This window comes from Enhydra lutris, unplaced genomic scaffold, assembly GCF_002288905.1.
Source record: "Enhydra lutris kenyoni isolate GAN:26980312 unplaced genomic scaffold, ASM228890v2 scaffoldscaffold83, whole genome shotgun sequence".
Lineage (NCBI taxonomy): Eukaryota > Metazoa > Chordata > Mammalia > Carnivora > Mustelidae > Enhydra > Enhydra lutris.
Genome location: NW_019154167.1, coordinates 2,716,405 through 2,737,846, shown reverse-complemented (window position 1 = coordinate 2,737,846; position 21,442 = coordinate 2,716,405). Strand labels below are relative to the sequence as shown.

The 21,442-nt window shown below is 40.5% G+C and overlaps 1 protein-coding gene across 2 annotated transcripts; it reads right to left on the bottom strand.

Annotated features, from left to right (window-relative positions):
* Positions 1-12,517: 12,517 nt before the first annotated feature.
* Positions 12,518-17,518, bottom strand: LOC111161306 (serpin family A member 7). Of its 2 annotated transcripts, none has more exons than XM_022524895.1 (5): positions 17,483-17,518; positions 15,277-15,912; positions 13,958-14,231; positions 13,328-13,475; positions 12,518-12,794 (listed from the first exon to the last, which is right to left on the bottom strand). In XM_022524895.1, exons 1-5 carry the CDS (start codon positions 17,487-17,489, stop codon positions 12,591-12,593), a joined length of 1,269 nt encoding a protein of 422 aa, XP_022380603.1. In that variant the 5' UTR covers positions 17,490-17,518; the 3' UTR covers positions 12,518-12,590. The 2 variants fall into 2 exon arrangements, with proteins under 2 accessions (XP_022380603.1, XP_022380604.1); XM_022524896.1 differs by lacking the exon at positions 17,483-17,518 and adding an exon at positions 16,037-16,088.
* Between the last annotated feature and the right edge of the window lie 3,924 nt (positions 17,519-21,442).

Sequence of the window (21,442 nt, the reverse complement as noted above, 5' to 3'; positions counted from 1 at the left end):
AAGAAAAGATATAATATAAAAAATTTTTTTCAAAAGAAGCTAGATCCTATTTCCCTTAGAGCTGAAGCTTTGCAGCACTCTGTGATCATCAGACTTGTTGTGTGTGAGGTGTTTGTATTGGTCTTCTGCGGGAAGGGCTCATTGTTCTGATTTTCAGGTGGATTTGCCCTAGTGGAGATGTGCCTCCAGGGTGCAGGGGGCAGGACTTGGTGTATTGCTCTGCCCTTCACTAGGTGGTGCTCTTTTGCTCCTTCAAGTCTTATAGCTCTGATAGGTGGGATGAAATGGCACACTCCTCTCTAGCCCAGGAGCTGAGAGTTCACATTCCCCACTCTTTGGAAAATCCTCACGCAGGAGCAATCAGTCACCTCCTCTTGTGTCCCCAGCTTCTGTCAGATCCCTTCCTTCACCCTGCCAGTGTCTGAGCTGTTTTATCTCAGATGTGGAACCAGGTTTCAAAACTCCAAATCTGGGGACTCCTATGGTGTGGATCCATGTTGATCCTCTGGAAGAGGGTCTAGCCACACTTTTGCCACTTGTTGGTGTGCTAGGAAAGTGGTCAAATGACTGTGCAGTGGTTCAGCATTTTTGGAAAGGTAGAGTAGAGAGCCAGCACCCAGGCTCACAGCCCTCAGCTTGAGTCCCCAATGCTGGGGAATAGTGCACCATGTTGGCACTACCTGTTCTACTTGCAACCAATGGGATCCTCAGCCCACACTGCCCACTCCTGGATCTCCACCCTACTTCCCCACCTGAGCACCTTTATTTCAGCCAGGGATGACCCTGGAAGTAGCTGACTCCTAAAATTTCAGATTTTGCCCTCTACTGCTTATAATACTTTGTGGTAGCCTCCACAAGCATGGTTCCCTCCAGTCTACAGTATACACAGTTACATCTCCCCCAGATCAATTCCACACCTCATAACTTCCAGAAGGTGATTGTTTTCTACTTGTGGGCTTGCAGTTTCGTTCTCAGACCTCAGATTGCTTTCTTGGGATGTTCAGAATGATTTTATAATTATCTAGCTGTGCTTGAAGGAGGAGTCAAACTTAGGGTCCTCTTATTCCTCCACCATCTTAACTCATCCTCAGCTGTTTTTCTTGATTAAGCATTTCCCTGGTTGTCATATACTTTTGGTTAGTTTCCAAAGTTAGGAAAACCTGATTCTAACCAGTTTTGCCAGTTTATTCGTTGTTTTTGTAGAGGAATGGGTTTTTAGAGCTCTCTATTCTGGCATTTCTCTCTGAGGAAACTTAATGATTCCTTTTGCTTAAAGACCTTTTTAGCCTGAAGTCTTTCTCTTTAGAATCCAATATTTTAAACCCCACAAGGCCATTCCTATGGATTGACTATGTCCCTCCAAAATTTATATGTTGAAAACCTAACCCCCAATGTGACTATGTTTGGAAATGGGGCTTTTAGGATATATTCAAGGTAAAATGAGGCCATAGGATGGGGTCCTAATCTGGTATTGGTGGCTTTACAAGAATCTCTCTCTCTTCCTCTCTCTCTCTCCATGCATGCTTACTGAAGAAAGGTCATATTAAGAGAGAATGAGAAGGTGGTGATCTGTAAGCCAGAAGGAGAGAATTCACCAGAAACCAATCTTGCTGCATCTTGATCTGGAACCTCTAGCTTACATAACAGAAAATATATTTCTGTTGTTTAAGCCACCCAGTCTATGCTGTTTTGTTATAGGGACCCAAGCAGACTAAAACATGTTTTCTTACTGAGAAGTAGGGCACTGATGTAGTAAATACCTAAAAAATGAGGAAGTGGCTTTGGAACTGGATAATGGGTAGAAGCTAAGAGAATTTTAGTATGCAATCTAAAACTATGGACATTAAGATGATTCTAGTGAGGCTTCACTTGGAAATGAGAAATATATTATTTTTGAAAGATTTTTAATTTATTTATTTGAGACAGAGAACAAAGCAAAAGAGAATATGAATAAGGGGAGAGGGGCAGAGTGAGAGGAAGAAGCAGGTTATCCTCTGAGCAGGGAGCCAGATTCGGGGCTTGATCACAAGACCCTGGGACCATGATGTGAGCCAAAGGCAGATGCTCCACCAGCTGAGCCACCCAGGCACCCTGAGAAACATATTATTGGAAACTGGAGGAATGGTAATCCTTGTTATAAGGTGGCAAAAACTTGGATGAATTGTGTTCTAGTTTTGTGGAAGGTAGAGCTTGAAAGTGCTGAAATTGGATATTTATCTAAGGAAATTTTTAATCAAAGTTTTTTTAAAAAGGGTTTGATTCTTCATGATTGCTTATAGTAAAATACAAGAGATAAATTGAAGAAGGAATTGTTAAGCCAAAGGAACCAGAACCTAAAGATTTGGAAAATTCTAAGCTTATCCATATTTCAAAAATAAGAGAGTTGTTTTGGCTAGACTATCACCTCATAAAAAGCTTATGGGATTATATTAGTAGAAACATTGGCAGTTTAAACTGAAGAGGATAAACATGAGACCAAAATGAAGGAAAGCTTCTTATTTGATTTGACAGAATGGGACAATAGGGCTATTTGTGAACATGTGGTGCTCTTCAAGAAAAGAGAAAAATTACCCTGAAAGTGATTCAGAGATCATCAGAGCCATTGCCTCAGTTTCAATATGCGAAATGGCCTCTCCCCAAAGCCCTGGGGTGAGGATTACCTGGAACCCTGTGGGTAGGTGCCCCACTTAGCAGAGTTGTGGGAGCATAACACTCCACCTACAGCCAAAGGGGTGATGCTACCACCCCAGTGGACTTGGAGGACAAGTTATTACCAAGAGGATTGTTTTTGAGCCTTAAAACTTAATGACATTTGTTTTGATAGGTTTTAGACTTGCATGGGACCCATCATCCCTTTCCTCCTTGTAATTTGTCCTTTTTGGAATGAAAATGTCTATCCTGTGTGTATCCCACCACTGTATTTTGGAAGCACAGAAATTGTCTGGTTTCACAGTCACAGCTGGAGAAGGATTTTGCCTCAGGATGAATCACACCTTGGGTCTCATTTATATCTTATTTAAATAATACTTAGAAGAGACTTTAGACTTTAGGATTGATGCTAGAATGAGTTAAGACTTTGGAAACAATTGAGATGCAATGAATGAACTTTGCACGCAGGAAGGACATGGATTTTTAGAGAGCCAGGGGTGGAATTCTATGGATTGAATCACATTCCCTTCAAAGTTCATATGTTGAAGATTTAATGTCTGATAAAACCACATTTGGAGAGAGGGTGCTTAGAAGGTAATTAGTATAAAAATGAACTCATAAGGTTGGAGTGCTCATCTAGTAGGAAATGTGGAAGAAGAAAATGAAGAAGGAGGAGGAGGAAGAGGAGAAGGAGAAGAACAGGAGGAGGAGGAAAGAGGAGGAAGAGAAGGAGGGGGAGAGGAAGGAAGAAGAAGGAGGAGGAGGAGGAAGAAGAGGAAAAGGAGGAGGAGGAGGAGGAGGAGAAGAAGAAGAAGAAGAAGAAGAAGAAGAAGAAGAAGAAGAAGAAGGAGGAGGAGGGGAGGAGGAGGAGACAGGAGGAGGAGAAGGGGAAGAGGAAGAAGGAGAAGAAGGAGGAGGAGGAGAAGGAGAAAGAGAGAGAGAGAGAGAGAGAGAGAGAGAGAGAAAGATAGATCTATGTGCATGTACCAAGGAAGGACCATGCCAGCACATATTAAGAAGACATCTGTCAAGAAAAGATATCAAGGAGGGGCACCTGGGTGGCTCAGTCAGTTGAGCATCCAACTCTTGATTTTGGCAGGTCATGATCTCAGGGTTGTGAGATGGAGCCCCACAACAGGCTCTGTGCTCAATGCAGATTCTGCTTGTCCCTCTCCCTCTGTTCCTCCTTCCTGGGCTCTCTCTGTCTCTCTCTGTCTTTGTCTCTCTCTCTCTCTCTCCAATAAACAAATAAATAAATAGAAGAGAAAAAGGGGAAAAAAGAAGAGAAGTCAAAGAGGGAACACTCAATAGACACCAACCCTGCTGCTTATTGTTCTGGGACTTCTAGCCTTTAGAACTGTGAGAAAATTAATTTCTGTTGTTTACACCACCCAGTCTATTATATGGCTATGGCACCTGAAAAGACTAAGACTCTCTCTATTGCTTTCTGTCTTTAATCTCAAACCAGATAATTCTTGCATATCTTTTCTTGACATATCATGCTAAATTCTGCAAATAACAACCAATGCACATTATCAACAGTCTATTATCCAATCTCTCCTCCTAGAGTTTCAGGCTTAGCAGATCTTTGGCCTTACTTCCAAATGGTTGATACATTCACCCAATGTTTGCCACTACACTTGGGTTTCCATATCTCCAGTTGCCAATTTCAACTTCCTTGCTGCATACAATTTGGCTACTAAGCCAGAGCCACATATATATTTTTATTATGGGTTAACCCCACTTTAAAGTTCCAATCTCTAAATTCTCCAGTATAATGTTATCTGCTGTTACAAATATATCCCAATATTTCTGTGGCTTAAAACAATAAAAGTTTATTTTTTACTGATATGACAGTACAGTGTGGGTATTCTTGGGCAGAAGGTAACTTTCCTCCACATGGTGACTCAAGGAAAACAAGAGTATTTTTTAGGGCAAGCTGCTGGAATCTGAGAGACTTCTTCTAAAAAGGAGAAAGTAGCCAAACAGTCTCTCCCTTGCAGTCCTGCCCATTGCTCCCTTGCAGTGTATTCAATAAACCTCTCCTTTGTTCTGCCTTTGGTGAATTCTTTCACCACCCACACAACTGGCCTCCACGTGATTGAATCACCCCACATTTGGTGGACACTGCACAAAGAATTTTTCCTCACCCAGTGCTCTCCCCAGATTCTCTGGGAGTTTCTTAGGACTTTATCTTAATGGACTGACTCTAGTATTCCTTGGGGAACTGATGACCTCTGGCTGAGGTTACTTCTAGGTGAGGATCTGAAGACCCAGGGGAACCATCTCCAAACCCCTTGCATGAAAGGATGAGGGATTTCCCCTCTTACCCTTTGAAAACATCATTCCCTCCCTCTCCTTTCTCTTTTTGGCCCTTCAGCAATCTAACCCTACTACTTCTTAGACAACTGAAGTTCTCTGGCCAGGGCAGATCCCCAGTGTACTCTGAAGGTCTGAAAGTGAACAGGTTGTACTGTCCATGCCTGTGAGTGTGAACGACTCTTTTTCCTCTGCTCTCTGACTCCATTTCCCTAAGGCCTCCATTCCCAACATGTGGCACAGTTGGCAGTGTCAGCTCACCCAGAGCAAATCTGCACACATTATGGACTCAGTTGGGACCCTTACTTGACCTTGGCTAACTCTCAGCTGCCTTACTTCTTTCAGCTCCCTCCCTTTTATTCATTTGTTTCCACGGATCCAGTCACCACCTTGATCAGTGAGCAAACACATTCCTGCATCTGAGTAACAACCTGAAGTAAACATCAGAGGATGTGCCGCAAAACTTATCTATAAACAATTTTTGTGCCTGTTGCTTTAAGGGCCATTCAAAAGGATCACGAGAGACATTTGAATTACAAACCAGAAATACCCATCTGATTCCCATTGCATATTCCCACCTCATCTGAGGATGCTTCAAGCCTGACATCTAAAAATCTCACTGGCAGCGCTGGAGACTCAATGCCAGCACTCAAGATTCAGACACTGAGTTTGTAATTTGCTGCATTAACTTACATTTTTGTTTTGTTTCCATAAAGGTACCTCTTTTTAATTACCTGACTGTTTGCTAAACAAAACAGAACATGTGATGGTTAATACCACCTGCTACACAAATAAGTCCTTAAATGATTCTCAAAATGGCATTACATTATTAAACACTGAAATAACTCAAATGCATAAAGCAGTCCTACAAAATAGAATGGCATTAGATATTTTAACTGCTACACAAGGTGGGATGTGTGCTATCATAAAAACAGAATGCTGTGCATACATTCCAGATTACCAGGAAAATATTTCTGGGTTTCTAACTGACATGAACACTCAAATTCATGTTTTAAAGGGCCCCTCCCTTTCTTTTGCTGACTGATTAAACTCCTGGACAGGAGGAAGAATTTTGTTAACTATCAAAGGACTCTTATTGGGCTATTTTTCCTTCTTATTATTCTAATCATGTTTTGCTGTTTTCTCCCATGCCTCTCCACCTAGTGCGGAGAATCCTTCACTGCCATAGCTTCAAGCCAACAGATGATTCTTTCTGCTCAAGGAGACTCCCATATGTTATCAACTCTAGACACAGCTGCCTTGGTTTTCTATAACTCTTATTAAATTCCCACTGACCAATGTTGGTCCATAGGTAGGAACATCTCTATGCCCCTCATTCAGCATGAAGCAGCTACTGAAGATGAGACCTCTGCCCAAATGGCAAAGATTTTTCATTATTAATATGTCAGAGTGGAATGTAGACACTGCTTTTAGGCAACCAACTTGAACAGTGGGAACCTGAGTAAGTTAGAAGGGCCCACAGTGACCCCTTACCACCTGGCTAAATGCAAACAGGCCTATTAGGCAACGCACCTCAAAATATCCATAAGCCTTAGCTGATCAATGGGTTACTTACACCTAGACACAGCTATCAAAAGAGGAAAATTTCATGTATTCCCACACCTCCTCACTTTCCTTCTTAACTACAGCCTTCCCCCATTGCTTTGTGGCAGATAGTCTCTCCCTTTCTGTCCTGCTTGCTTCTCTCTGGTGATAATAATAAACTTCTATCACCTTTGCTCAAAAAACAAAAGAAGGAGAGAGAGAGAGAGAGAGAGAGAGAAGAGAAGGAAAACTGGCTCTATAAACTCCGTGGTTCGGAAGTGATACACATCACTGACTTATTTGTTAGGCACAATAGTCACAGGGCCTAGGGTTCATGATACTCTTAGGGGGCTCATTAAAAATGTTTAATTTCTTTTCAAATCAGAAGATAAAATTAATATAATAATAACTAACATATAATTAATTAAGCCTGGATTACACTTATATGAATGCATTCATAAAATATATATATTTTTATGGTAAAGGGCCCATGACATCTAAAGCACCTAGGGCCCTTACAAGTTACAACATGGTCCTGGTAACATTTTTATTCATATTTCATTGGTGAGAAATATATTAATTTTTTATAGCTGCTCTAAAAACTGCCACAAACTTAGTGGCTTAAAACAACAGAAATTAATATGCTTACATCTCTGGAGACCAGAAATCCAAAATAGTTTTACTGCGTCAAAACGAAGATGTCAGCAGGGCTGTGCTTTATCCACAGGATGTAGGAGAGAATCTATTTCCTTGCATTTTCCAGCTTTTAGTGTTGTATTCCCTGCATTCCTTGGCTCATAGCCCCTCCCCCCATCTTCAAAGCCAGCAACATATTATCCTCAAATATCTCTCTGCTTCCATCACATCACCTTTCCTTGTGGTCAGATCTCCCGCTGTGTCCCTTATTTACATTTATGGCCCATCTGGCTAATCCAGAATAAACTCCCTGTGGTAAGGTTTTTAACTTTTTCACATCAGCAAAGTCCCTTTTGCCATGCAAAATTAATATCTACAGGTTCCATAGATCAGGATGTAGGGGACTTTCAGGGCCATTATTCAGTCTACCACAGAAACTAATCACATTACTCCATTTAACTGCAAAGGAATGGGTGAGCTATGTAGCCCCTCATTGGATAGCCACTTGCCAGAAATAACCCTGCACTATGGAAGTGAAAACAGGAAGGCTAGCTGACTCTGTCACACTCCTAAATAGAGTTGTCACAAAAATTAATTGAGCTAATATATGTAAAATGCCTTATGTAGTAATATATGTATAGTGCCTTGCGTATCATAAATCCTTGATACAGCATATCATCTATTGTTATGCTGTTCACTCTTGTTATTCATTTGTACTACTCCTCTTTCTCTATCTCTTATCCACTCTCTCCTTTACTGATTTGCTCTTGACTCTTTGAGATCAAGGTTAATGTTGGGAAATATTTTCAAAAACACACATTTCACCCAAATTGGGTAGACTTGCCTTAGAGTGGTATATTACTTTCTCAGACCACTTAAATAACCCTGGTTGTCAAGGAATTTGGAAATGTTTTCTAAAGACTAGATTCCAAACATTGTAAGAGGACCATGCAAAGCCAAGTTAAGTTGGCTCCCTCAAATAAGGGATTACTTACCCAGTTCATAAACTTACGGTGTTTTCTGCACTCCAAGGACGTTTGTCCCAAGGACCAGGAAAGCCTTTGTGTCCTTTCTTTGGGGGCTTAGTCCTCATGACCCAAGTCCTAATCACCAGTTTCAAAGTTACTTTCACCCTATTGTCCCAGCAGGCCTTGCATTATTCTTCACACAAATACCCTCTTAGTGCCTGGTTTTTGTTGTTGTTGTTGTTGTTTTTATGGAACACTTCATGAATTTGTATGTCATTCTTGCACAGGGGCTATGCTAATCTTCTCTGTAACATTAGTTTTTGCTCTAATAGCTCAATGTCCCTATAGCATATGCACACATTAGTATTGACTATGACCTATAATGCAAACCTCCTCAGGTCAGGTCTATTATTCTGGAAAAGCCTTCATTTTTTTCTAAGTACCTTCTCCTTTCAACCATGAATCACTGGAATGTTTTCTACTAAGGTAGATCAGAGACTCCCTTAAGCTTTGTTCTCCAAGACAGACCATTTCCCCATATTCCAGGAAATACCAGACTGTGCATAAATTGTTTTTCTGTACCATCCTCTCCGGGCTGTAGATCTTAGTAGATCTTAGTAGATATAAACAACCTTTGAGAAAGGAACTGACATCCCTGCTCTTACCCTTCTTCTTCCACCTGTTTTGACTGAGCCCCAGGTAGAAATGATAAATGAAACTCCATAAAAGTTATAGGAACTTTGTCTCAATCCCTGGGAGTCATCATGGAAATCTCAGAGCTGTGTGGATAAGCCAAACATTCACCATGATTCTGTTGCAGAAGAATAATAATGACTGAGAAATGTTAAGATGCATATGCATGAGGACAACCTCATAGAGACCCTGGCAGACTTGTGTGGTGTGGAGAGAATGTATTTCATGTCCCTGGGGAGGGGGTGTACCTAAAAGGTTGAAGGAAGACCAGGAGATCAAGAGAGAATTTGAAATTGGCAACAAGACAATGCATTAAGGAGTCCTTTTGAACTGAAGGTCATGTCAGGCCAGGAAACAACACAGCTGGTGTCTATAGGGATGGACAGCAGCCAGTGTGTAAGGAAAATATCAGCAGCAGCCAATATGGACAGACACTAACCATTTCAGACAATAAGCCTCTCCTCTCATATCAGGGAAATACATGACTGAGTCCTCCTCCTTCTATGTTATAGTTAAATCATTGTGGCAGTTGGGAAGGAGGAAAAAAAGAGAGAAAAGTTTGTAAGTGACTGAACTTGCCTTGTAGTGACCAGATACATTTCTGTGCTATATATGGATGAAGTGGTCAAGAGCCAAGTTCAGTGATGTTATCAGAAAATAAATCAATATTTTTAACTTTTTTAAGCTATTTTAGAGAATATTCTCAAACTGTATTTGTTAGGATTCTCAAGAAAAATGGAACCCCTATTTATATAAATATAATACACATGAGATTTATTTATTTGTTTTTGGGTATTGGTTCACATGATTTTGGAAACTGGCAAATCTGAAATCTACAAAGCAGGCTGACAGAATGGAAAACCGAAGAAGATTTGATATTGTAGTCCCATGTTCAAAGGCAATTTGAAGACAGAATTCCTTCTTCCTGTCCCCACAACTCTGAGCTCTATAGGGTTGCCTGTTATAATCACCAAAAGGCAAACACTTCTGCCACAAAACTCAGCAAAAATCACATTGAACTATAAGCTATGGACGCTTCCTGGACTTTGTAGGATTCTTTTGTTCAGGGAATACCTTGAATCACCATCTGTTGTCGCCATTCTACAGACATGGGATAGACCCCTACCCCAAATTGGATTCAGATGTCAAGACTGGTGATGCCACACATACACACCAAGAGAATGTTAAAGTATTAATACTTACATAATGAGGTTTTTTTCTGGAAAGCAGGGCAAGCTTCCTAAGCCAGTCCAAAAATGGCTCGATAAATCAGGGAAAGGAAAATGACTGGGGTTTTTTATGGTGATTAGGGAATAGGAATTCCTTTATGCAGGCAGAGGCTTTCATGGTTTTAACCTCCCACTGACACCAAAGAAAGGAAGAATGAAACTTGATCAATCTCTGACAGCATACACAAAGGTAAACTCAAAATGAATAAAAGACCTCAACATGAGATAGGAATCCATCAGAATCCTAGAGGAGAACATAGGCAGTAACCTCTTCAATATCAGCCACAGCAACTTCTTTCAAGATATGTCTCCAAAGGCAAAGGAAACAAAAGCGAAAATGAACTTTTGGGACTTCATCAAAATCAAAAGCTTCTGCACAGCAAAGGAAACAGTCAACAAAACAAAGAGGCAATCCACGGAATGGGAGAAGATATTTGCAAATGACAGTACAGACAAAAGGTTGATATCCAGGATCTATAAAGAACTCCTCAAACTCAACACACACAAAACAGACAATCATATAAAAAAATGGGCAGAAGATATGAACAGACACTTCTCCAATGAAGACATACAAATGGCTATCAGACATATGAAAAAATGTTCATCATCACTAGCCATCAGGGAGATTCAAATTAAAACCACATTGAGATACCACCTTACACCACTTAGAATGGCCAAAATTAGCAAGACAGGAAACAACATGTGTTGGAGAGGATGTGGAGAAAGGGGAACCCTCTTACACTGTTGGTGGGAATGCAAGTTGGTGCAGCCACTTTGGAAAACAGTGTGGAGATTCCTCAAGAAATTAAAAATAGAGCTTCCCTATGACCCTGCCATTGCACTACTGGGCATTTACCCCAAAGATACAGATGTAGTGAAAAGAAGGGCCATCTGTACCCCAATGTTTATAGCAGCAATGGCCACGGTCGCCAAACTGTGGAAAGACCCAAGATGCCCTTCAACGGACAAATGGATAAGGAAGATGTGGTCCATATACACTATGGAGTATTATGCCTCCATCAGAAAGGATGAATACCCAACTTTTGTAGCAACATGGACGGGATTGGAAGAGATTATGCTGAGTGAAATAAGTCAAGCAGAGAGAGGCAATTATCATATGGTTTCACTTATTTGTGGAGCATAACAAATAGCATGGAAGACAAGGGGAGATGGAGAGGAGAAGGGAGTTGAGGGAAATTGGAAGGGGAGATGAACCATGAGAGACTATGGACTCTGAAAAACAATCTGAGGGTTTTGAAGGGGCAGGGGGTGGGAGGTTGGGGGAGCCAGGTGGTGGGTATTATGGAAGGCATATATTGCATGGAGCACTGGGTGTGGTGCATAAACAATGAATTCTGTTACGCTGAAAAGAAATTTTTAAAAAAGTAATAAATTTTCTGTAGCACAAGTCACTTTCCCTCTCTGAGCTTGCAATTGCTTATCCACAAAAATCAATATGTAAACTATACCAGGAGTAAACAAATCTCCATGCAAATGAGCCTAATAGGAAAACACTAGAATGTTTGTGGGATACATAGTTTTCTAAACATAAATATTTATTTTGGCTTGGAAGCACAGTATCTGCAAAAGCACTTATGCATTTGTTATTTATTTCCGAGGTGCTGAAGAGTTTTACCTTACGGCTAGAATTTCAGACAACACATCATTAGCACTCACTGTGCCCTTTATGTGTACTGAATTCTAATACTGGAGCTTTGAGTACATATAGTCTAAGATGAAATCTAGTTTGGTGAGTAGGGGTGGGGTAGCCTACAGGTAAGAGGAAGATTCTGGGGATAGAAAAATTATCAAATTTCAGTAAGAATCAAGACAAAAAGACAGACTAACCAGGAGATTTGTGCTTGAGCAAGTGAGACAGGGATGTAATATTTGGAAAGGAGTCTGATTAGGATACAGAAGGTGAGGGCTATGAGATATGGTATGAATGAATGACTTTCCTTCTCCAATCAAAGTGTATAAATTAACAAGGAAACATTTGGGGGGTCAGGTGGGTTTGTACAGGGAAATTTATCTCTTTTCTCTTTTGTCCCATACTTGCTAGGTCACAAATGTCAGATCCCTAGCAGTAGCTGTCAGTCTGTTACTCAGCCCTGGAGTGGAAGCACATTTTTACAATCCAACAATGGCAATTCTAGCAAGAATCATTAGAATCTTTTTAGAATAATGGGATATGAGAGTCTGACCTGAATTTTAATTATTCTCCAGAGGGCAGAAGAGGATGCACTTGCCAGCTCAGTCAAATTCCTTGGAGCTAACTAATTTGTGGTGTTGTTGGGGGTAGGCATTTTGACAAAGAGGAATGCAGTGACATAGTACGTCTTTGCACTTTGTGTAATGAGTCATTTATTGACTATCTGAATATTTGCTTATAGGAATGGCCTCTTTCACACCCAGTGCAGTTCAGATAGAGTCCAGTCTTCATCTCTGCATAAAGGAAATTATGTCCAAGTTTGTATTGATCACATCAAGCCATACTATTTATTTCTTATTGCAACAAGTACATGCAATTAGCCAACAGCCTATTTCCCAATTATACTTCTGTTGGGTCCACAACTTTCCCTAGAAAAAGAATGCTCCTGGTGCTTTTCTCCAAAATCAACAACAGAAAGGATCTATCAAATTGGATGATAGGGTGAAGGAGAGTTATCTCAGGCTGATCCAGGAATCTGACTTCGGGGACAACTACAGCTTCAGTTCCCCTTTCACCAATGTGCAGCACAGCCTTGTGAGCAGCCTGTGGGGAGGGGAGGAACAAACACTGCTGATCCCAAGTAATAGGAAAAGTATTTGAAAGAGTTTGGAAGCAGGAAAGGGAAAGGAAGGACAGGGCTAACCCTTTATCACACTGTAGATGGTGCTTGAATATGATGGCTACTTAGCTAAGTGTAGTCAATCTCTGGTGATTTTAGAGCTAGTTATCAGGGAACCACCAATTTTTCCATGGCTTTCTACCTCTATAAATCACTTTTTTATGCTTTCCTCTTCTCCTGTCACCTCCTCCAGAGCTCTATCTCACCAGAATTAATTCTCATCATTAAGTTTTTCTATCAGAATTGTTTTAGGACATGAAGGTAAGGGATGGAATTAACGGTCACAATGACTTGTTAGAGGTAATGAGAATGACTGTGGAGAGAATCTGGCATAGGAGGAGTCATTCCGCTCTCTGGGTTTTAGAATCCTCATTAATTAAATGAGAGAATTGAATTAACTGACTCTTAATGGTCCTTACAGCTCATACATTCAAGGATCTCCAATCTACCAACTTACATTGGAAAATTTAAGACTGTTGTCCTCCATAAGTCCAAGAAAATTGGCATTATTGGCAAAGGCATCCTGGATGCCCATCTTCAGAAAGATGGCTCCAAGGTCATATGTGGCAGAAATGGAAAACTTTGGAACAAACAGATCAATCCACCTGTAGGGGAAAGGAAAAAGTAACACATGGCTATCAACACACCAAGATCATAATCCCCTTCCTCCATCTATCACCATTGTATTATATTGGGCTCTGCTTCTCCCCTAGGTATTGTCAACGATTGTTGTTCAGGTCAACACATGATGTCAACACCTCAGAATTTATCCTGAAATAAATGAACATTATTTCAGCCAATGTCGGACTATAGCATTGAAAGTAGGGATCTGTGTTTAATTTATTGTAAAAAAAGAAACATCTCTGGGGTGCTGGCCAATGTTAGTATCTTGAAATGAAGTTATGAAGTATGTAAAGTGCTTGGCAAAGGGATTGACACAGTGTATGATCTGGGTATACTTTAGTAGTCATCACACAGCTGTTAAGTGGTTCAGGGTAATTCTCCTGCCATTGGATTTCTGCTGAATTCTGTCTCACCTGTAACATTATACCCGCTCTCTACTTCTCACATCATCTAAGATATTTACCCCTTCTGCAGTAAGCGGTTCCACTTCTTCAGTGTTTTAGATGACATGGCCTCTTCGACCCACTCCATCTGACCCTCTTTAGGAAGGACAAAAAGTGCCAGAGCATTCTTGCTGTAGTCCATTTGAAGCACTGTGCAGTTCAGCTCCCTATCCACCAGGTGATAGTATTGTTCCATCTGGTGCATCATAGGCACTTGCACAATTGTGGTTTTGTCCACTGAGAAGCTGAAACCCTCTTTCGTCTTGGATGTATCGAAAGGATTTGCCCACTGGGCTTAAAATACAGAGAGAAAAGAGGTCCTTTAACAGTATTAATGCCAGTGTGACTTTTTCTGTCAGTCATCTCATCTGGTAATTAAGACTACCACAGAGGTAGGTACCTACTGTCAACCAGTTTTATAAGTGAGTGAGGACCAAGGAGAGAAAATGACTTTACATAGTCTCTCAGCTAGCCCATGGCAGAGCCGGGAGTCACACCCAGGACTGTTGGACTCCATGCTGAACAGCTGTTCCATCTATGTCCAAAACCACTATACTTACACTAAACCCATCAGAGCCACAGTTTCTTCTTCCATAAAAAGGTATAAGCACACCCAACAGGGTGAAATGAGACAACAGATCTGTCCAGCTGTTTTATCCATCTACAAGTGTGTGGTTTGTGGCCAAGAATTGTTCACTCCACCAAACATGGCTGACATGTGCTGTAGAACCAGGAGAAGTCATTTCGGCACAGCACCTTCAGAAAAGTGTCATATGCTTCTTGTTGTTACAAGCATGAGCTTTAGAATTAGACAAACCTGGGTGGGAATACCAGCTCTGAAACTCATTAGCTGTGAACATGAGCCATTATGAGGATTGGATGAGACAATATGTGCAAACCACACATGTAGCATGGTGCTTAACACATAGTGGGTGCACTGTACATGATAGAAATATTTGTGTAACATGCCCAAAAATGCACAGCAAGTGAGGGTCATAGTAGGGTTTAAACCCAAGTCTATTTACCTTCCAAACACATGCTTGTCCAACCAAATCTTTTGGAAGCCATGATTCTCTAGATAGATCTGAGCAGGTTGTTCATACCATTGTCACTCATCTCTCTGAAATTGCCCTCTACCCAGGAATTTCTTGGGTTCATTCACAGAGCTATGTGTCCCCCCTGGAAGATCCAAAACTACACACAGTTATATACAGTGGTTCAGGTCACTGTGGTATGAGGGAAATCTATTGATGCCAGTGATAAGAGACTATTCACTCCCCAGAGAACCCCACCAAATTATGGGAACACTGACCTAGGAATGCTTATCTTAGAGCCTTACCTTTAAAATGAATGTAGTTCACCAGGACCATGATGCTGTTTGGTTTGAGGTCTTGGATGAGGCCTACAACTTGCCCTTTGGTTTGTTTCTCCACATGACAGTTGATCTCCTGCTGGGCTGCAGAAACATTGGAGAAGTCGGTAGAAAATACCTCAGTTGCATAGAGGCTCTTGACATCATCCAAGAACTGTGCCAGTGGTTTCAGTTGCTTCCCAATGAAGAGGGTATTTCCCATTTGTAATTCTAACTCCTTCTTTGGAAAATTCAGGGAACAGATCAGGTGCTGGAAGCCCTGCTGGATCTCTGCCATTGGGGTGTCTGTGAGGTTAAACCCCAAGGTTTCCAGGATTTGAATTTGGGTGCTGTAGCAAGCCCCAAAGGAGAGCATGGCCAAAGCTGCAGAAATGCTCACAGGGGAAAAGAAGATGTTCCGACCTGGAGTCTCCAAAGTGAACCTCCGGTACAGGTTAAATGCAAAGTCAGCATTGATGGATGACATCTTATAGAAAGTGGCATTTTGTTGGGAGGAACTGTAGGTGATTACTTTGCCTTCAGATCTGTTAGGTGGTGCACAATGAAGCTCAAGTACCAAGAGAACCAGATAGAGGAACAGTGGCATTTTGGAAGGAAGATAATCTATAAGAGATGAGGCGAGAGAACCATTGGGGTATCTTAGCTGGACGAAAAGTCTTAGCCAGAAATATAGTAATTGTTCATCATGATTAGTAAAACAATAGAAAATAGTTAATGGTGTGCTCGCCAGGGGCTGTGTGGAGGCCTCTCTCCTCTGAACAACTGAAGACACATCTAATAGGGACAGAGAGTAGGAAAGGTGGCTTGCTGGGGCCATCAATGGCATGGACTGTCTTTCAAAGGTAATAGCAACATATGAAAACTCTGTGAGGAAATTACATTTATGAAAATTAAATTATTTTTATTTCATCCAGATGCAGCCTTTTAGAGAGGGAGGAATTCTTTGATAAAACTAGCATTCCCTCTGCTTATGTTAATTTTTGTAAATAAGAATTTTGGATTTTTTAATTTAGCATTTTTCTTAAAATATTCAAGAGATGAGGTGAGAGAATATCTGTACATTCCTTTAGATAACAGATAAAGGAGAATAATTTTCACACAATATTTTGGTTGGGATAGAAGATTAAAGGAGCCATGTGCAAAATCATGAGCTGAAATTAAAGCATTAATGTAATGCACAGAAACCACAGAAGTATTTCCAAACAAGAGAAAGATGAAAGTGTAGCTATTTTTTGCAGTTTAGATATCTCTCTCCGTCAGTATTATCTAAAGAGTCATTTCTAAATTAGAAGATATATTAACACTATTATTACACTCACTCATGTTATTTTTTATTATTAGAATAGATGCGAAAATATATGGCATAATATTCTCTGAGCCTGGAAAGGTACAAGGCAGTGGAATAAAGGATTTGGCTATGGAATCCAGTAACCATGGATATGAGTGATCTAAAGGAAAAGATCCATGGAGTCAGGACAGGAGTCCTTACTCAGTCCTCCGTCCTGTTCCTGAGTGATCTCATCCACTGCTAGGGACTCATCTGCCACCACACAAAACTACATACTTTAGTACAGATGACTATCCTGTGTTACCCAGATATTTGTCCAACTGCTTACTGGATATAGCCACCAGAATATTTCATACTTACCTCAGTTTCAATTTGGAAATCTCAAAGTTTCCAAAGGTAAATGTGACATCTCCATAGCTCTCAAGCCTGCTCCTTCATCATCATTCTATATCACTATCTACTAAGACTCCCATGCCTGAAACCCCAGAGTCATCCTAGGGGCTTTTTTCATTCTTATTCCCTACATCTATTGAGTCATGATGCCTTCTGAGTACTACCTACTAAATGTCTCTGAAAACATCTCCTTTCTTCTGCCACTGCCTCAGCTCATAGCCTGAACTTCTTCACCAACTCCTAGCACATCACACTATCTCCAGTTTCTCACACCCCAAATGCCTGATTCTACATCTCAATCCAATCTCTACATGTCATCAGAATCCTCTTTCTGTGAAAGTTGCAGAAACTTGTAAGAGATCAACTACCAGATGACCACACTTAGACCTTGGCTTCCAAAGCTAGGAATTTGGAACTCATAGTTGTCTGGGATTACAACTTGCTAATAGAGATGTCCAAAGTTCCCAAAGAGAGAGAAAAAAAAGTACTTACAGCACATGTCCAAGTAACTACTTGCATCTCTCAGAAAACAAAATTTTTCCATCTTTATAACATGCCCTGTGTTGCAAAAGTAGAGCACTCTTAGTTACTCATTAACACCAGAATTAACCCTGGGATGATATTTTCAAAGGTGATGCACAAAACCAAGGCCAAAAGGAACAAAGTGAAAAATAATAAAGATGAAACTTTGAATGATTGCTTTAGCTGCCAAATCCTTGATCTATAACAAAAGAGAAAGATAATTATCAGAGCTGGCAGGTCTAGATTCATGGTAGGAAATATGTCTTTTTGGTAGGCAGGATGGGCAAAACTGCCAAGAGGCAGAAAGATCAATACTGTTTTACATATCAGGGCCAAACAGTGGTGGGATTGGCAATCTTTCAAAGGAAAGGTACATAAAGGCAGAGGCTGGATGAGCATCTCTAACAGGTGCTATAGAAATTATTATGCATTGGCTTGAAGGAGATGATGCCAAACATAGCTTCCAACTCTAGACTTCTGATGCTGCATACATTGATATCTGCTCAGGGAAACCAGTCCTATCTTCTGGTCACTAAAATGCTCTGTGCCATCTTCTGGGTCCCAGGAATAAAAGACGATGCTGAAGAAACCAAGGAGAGTGGAATCAAAGACATCACTGTCCAGTATTAACTGTGTACTGGACTGTGCACTGCAAAGAAGCAGTGGTAGCAAAAAGCACTAGACTCAGGACACCCAAGTTCCATCTTGCCTCTGCTGGTTTCTAGGTCTGGTGGTGGTGGTGGTTGTAGTAGTAATAGTAGTAGTAGTAGTAGTAGTAGCAGCAGCAGCAGCAGCAGCAGCAGCAGCAATTCTTGTTTATTGAGTATTTACCATATGCAGGTCATGATGTGAAACATCCAATTCCAGACACTGTTTCAGGACTACATTAAGGATGTGTACATGCTAAGTGAGGGTTGGGTGTTATGAGAATAAAGACTAGTTTGAGATAAGCCTAGATCACAGTCTATGGGGAGATGTGGAAGCCAGGTTAAACAGTGCATACTTTACATTGAAGACATTAAAAAACCACTAGGGGATTTTGACAAGGCAGTGACTAGATAGAGGTTGATTTTGCTTTAACTTTGTTTCTTCTCAAACGTAGAGTTCCTACTATGTGAAAAGTACCACTCTCAGCACTGGGGTTTCAGAGGTAAATGCTAAATATCAAACCTGAACCCAAGAGATCTTTCTAACTACTCATGTGAAAAGGAAAGGGCACACCTCATATATGGGATGGTCACAGGTTCATGTGTTCCACATCAAGGCAGTGGAAGCTCAGATCTTTGGACACTAAAGTCATTACATAATTACTTCTGGTATAAACACATAGTATGCTCTCTCAACTATAACTGATCACTACAGAAGAAACAGAAAAAGACTATCCAGAAAGAAAACTTCTAAATCTGTGCCTTCTGGTAGCATAGTCAGACAATGGGACAGCTTGTGTTTTTTGTTTTTTTTTTAATGTACAAAGCAGCTTTTTAAAATTTTTAAAATTTTATTATTATTTTTTATCATTTTTAAAATTTATTTTCAGCATAACAATATTCATTGTTTTTGTACCACACCCAGTGCTCCATGCAATCCGTGCCCTAATACCCACCACCTGGTTCCCCCAACCTCCCACCCCCCCACCTCTTCAAACCCTTCAGATTGTTTTTCAGAGTCCATAGTCTCTCATTGTTCACCTCCCCTGGAAGAGATTATGCTGAGTGAAATAAGTCAAGCAGAGAGAGTCAATTATCATATGGTTTCACTTATTTGTGGAGCATAACAAATAGCATGGAGGACATGGGGAGTTAGGAGAAGGGAGTTGGGGGAAATTGGAAGGGGAGGTACAGCTTGTTTTTTGATGCATTTGATTCAAGCTGAGCTTTGCTAGCTGGTAGTAACTTCAGGATCTGTCTCTGACATATAAGAAGGGCAACCCTGCTCTTGTAGACTCACCTGTTTTGTGCTCTGGTGTTCTAAAGTTCTATCATGTCTTTGCTATGTAGTAAATGTAATTTGGGGCAAGTTTCTTAATGTCCCAGAACCTCAGTTTTTTCACTTCTATAGTGAAAGGATAACAATCCCCACACCACGTGGTTATTAGCAATATAAAATGAAATGTAGAAGTCATGCCTGGAACCTCCTACATAGTGCCTGGTGTATAACCAGGATTCAGCAACTATTAATGATCTTCCATTTCATCTACTGGTCTGGATTCTTTCCCCCCACCCAAAGTCTCCACAGCCCCTGTACTCCACTCTCCCTATTTCTAAATACATTCTCCCTAAGACGAAATTGATTGATTGACTATGAATGTGTAAGATCTTTTTTTGAAACTTATATTTTAAAACAATAACTTGTCTTGTGTAAAGCTGTTGAAGCTAGTACATTGAATATATAAACTATAGGAAGTATAACCATATCAATAAATTCAATCAGATATAAAATTAAGTATCTCCTCTTTGGATGAACACCACAACAATCCATTTTCACACAACTTGCTTAGATTTTTTATTTTAGGAATTCCACAGTTCAAAGTTCCAGGGTTTCAGAGTTCTTTTTTTTTTTTTTTTTTTCAGAGAGAGAGAGAACACACACATGTGATGTTTTGGGGGGGATGGGGAGTGGCAGAGGGATAGGGAGAGAGAGAATCCCAAGCAGCCTCCAGTCCAGTGCAGAGCCCAATGTGAGGTTTGATCTGACAACACTGAGATTGTGACTTGAGCTAAAAATCAAGAGTCAGATGCTCAACCTACTGAGCCACCCAGGCAGCCCTAGTTTCACAGTTCTTTTAATGTGTAAACATTTTTCTCTTACTTTTGAGTTGATACTTGATTTTACACTCCAGTTTGGGATTAAATGGTGGTATCTTAGTCTAGTTCTAAGTCTAGAGACATTAATGAGTGTGGGGTGGTAGCAATAGGAAAATTGGCTTCTTCTTGCAATTTAAATTTTACAAGCAAAGAATGTACTGTGTATTTACACAAAGGGGAGCCACACTGGACAAAGAGAGGGACTGTTTCTATAGTCAAGGGGAGCTCAATGGGCATTTTGGGCTTGAGGTATTTTTTAATTCTCTCAATTTTCCTATTCTTAAATTTTTATTCTTTTTATTTTAGTTATTAACTAACAAATATGATCTGTCAATGCTGGGAACTACATTAATTCTGTAATTTGGTAATTCACAAGATCAAATGCTAATTTATCCTTCTAGCTGCATTAGATAAGACATTCTAGGTTGGCAAGAGTATGAGAATCCAAAGTCCCCACATCCTATGGACAGGCAAAGATAATAGATGAAAAAGTTCTGAATCTAGGAGAAGGAAAGAGATATTCAATCAAGGAGACAGAGCTCCCAAAAAAATCAGCCAATGGAGATCCACACCAAGACACATAGTAATTATAACGACAAAAAGTCGGGATGCCTGGGTGGCTCAGTTGGTTAAGCAGCTGCCTTCGGCTCAGGTCATGATCCCGGCGTCCTGGGATCGAGTCCCGCATCGGGCTCCTTGCTCATCAGGGAGCCTGCTTCTCCCTCTGCCTCTGCCTGCCATTCTGTCTGCCTGTGCTTGCTCTCTCTCTCCCTCTCTCTCTCTGACAAATAATTAAATAAAATCTTTAAAAAAAAACGACAAAAAGTAGTGACAGTGAATTTTAAAAGTAGCAAGAAAACTGAAAATGGTTACATACAAGGAAAACCTCAAAAGGCTATCAGCAGATTTTTCAACAGAAACTTTGCAGTCCAGAAGAGAGTGACATGATATATTCAAAATGCTGAAAGGAAAAAATCTGAAGCCAAGAATACTCTTTCCAGAAAAGGAACCACTCAGAATAGAAGGAGAAATAGAGTTTCCCAGATGAGCAAAAGTTAAAGGAATTCATGAACACTAGCCCAGCCCTACAAGAAATGTTAGAGGACTCTTTGAGTGGAAAGGAAAG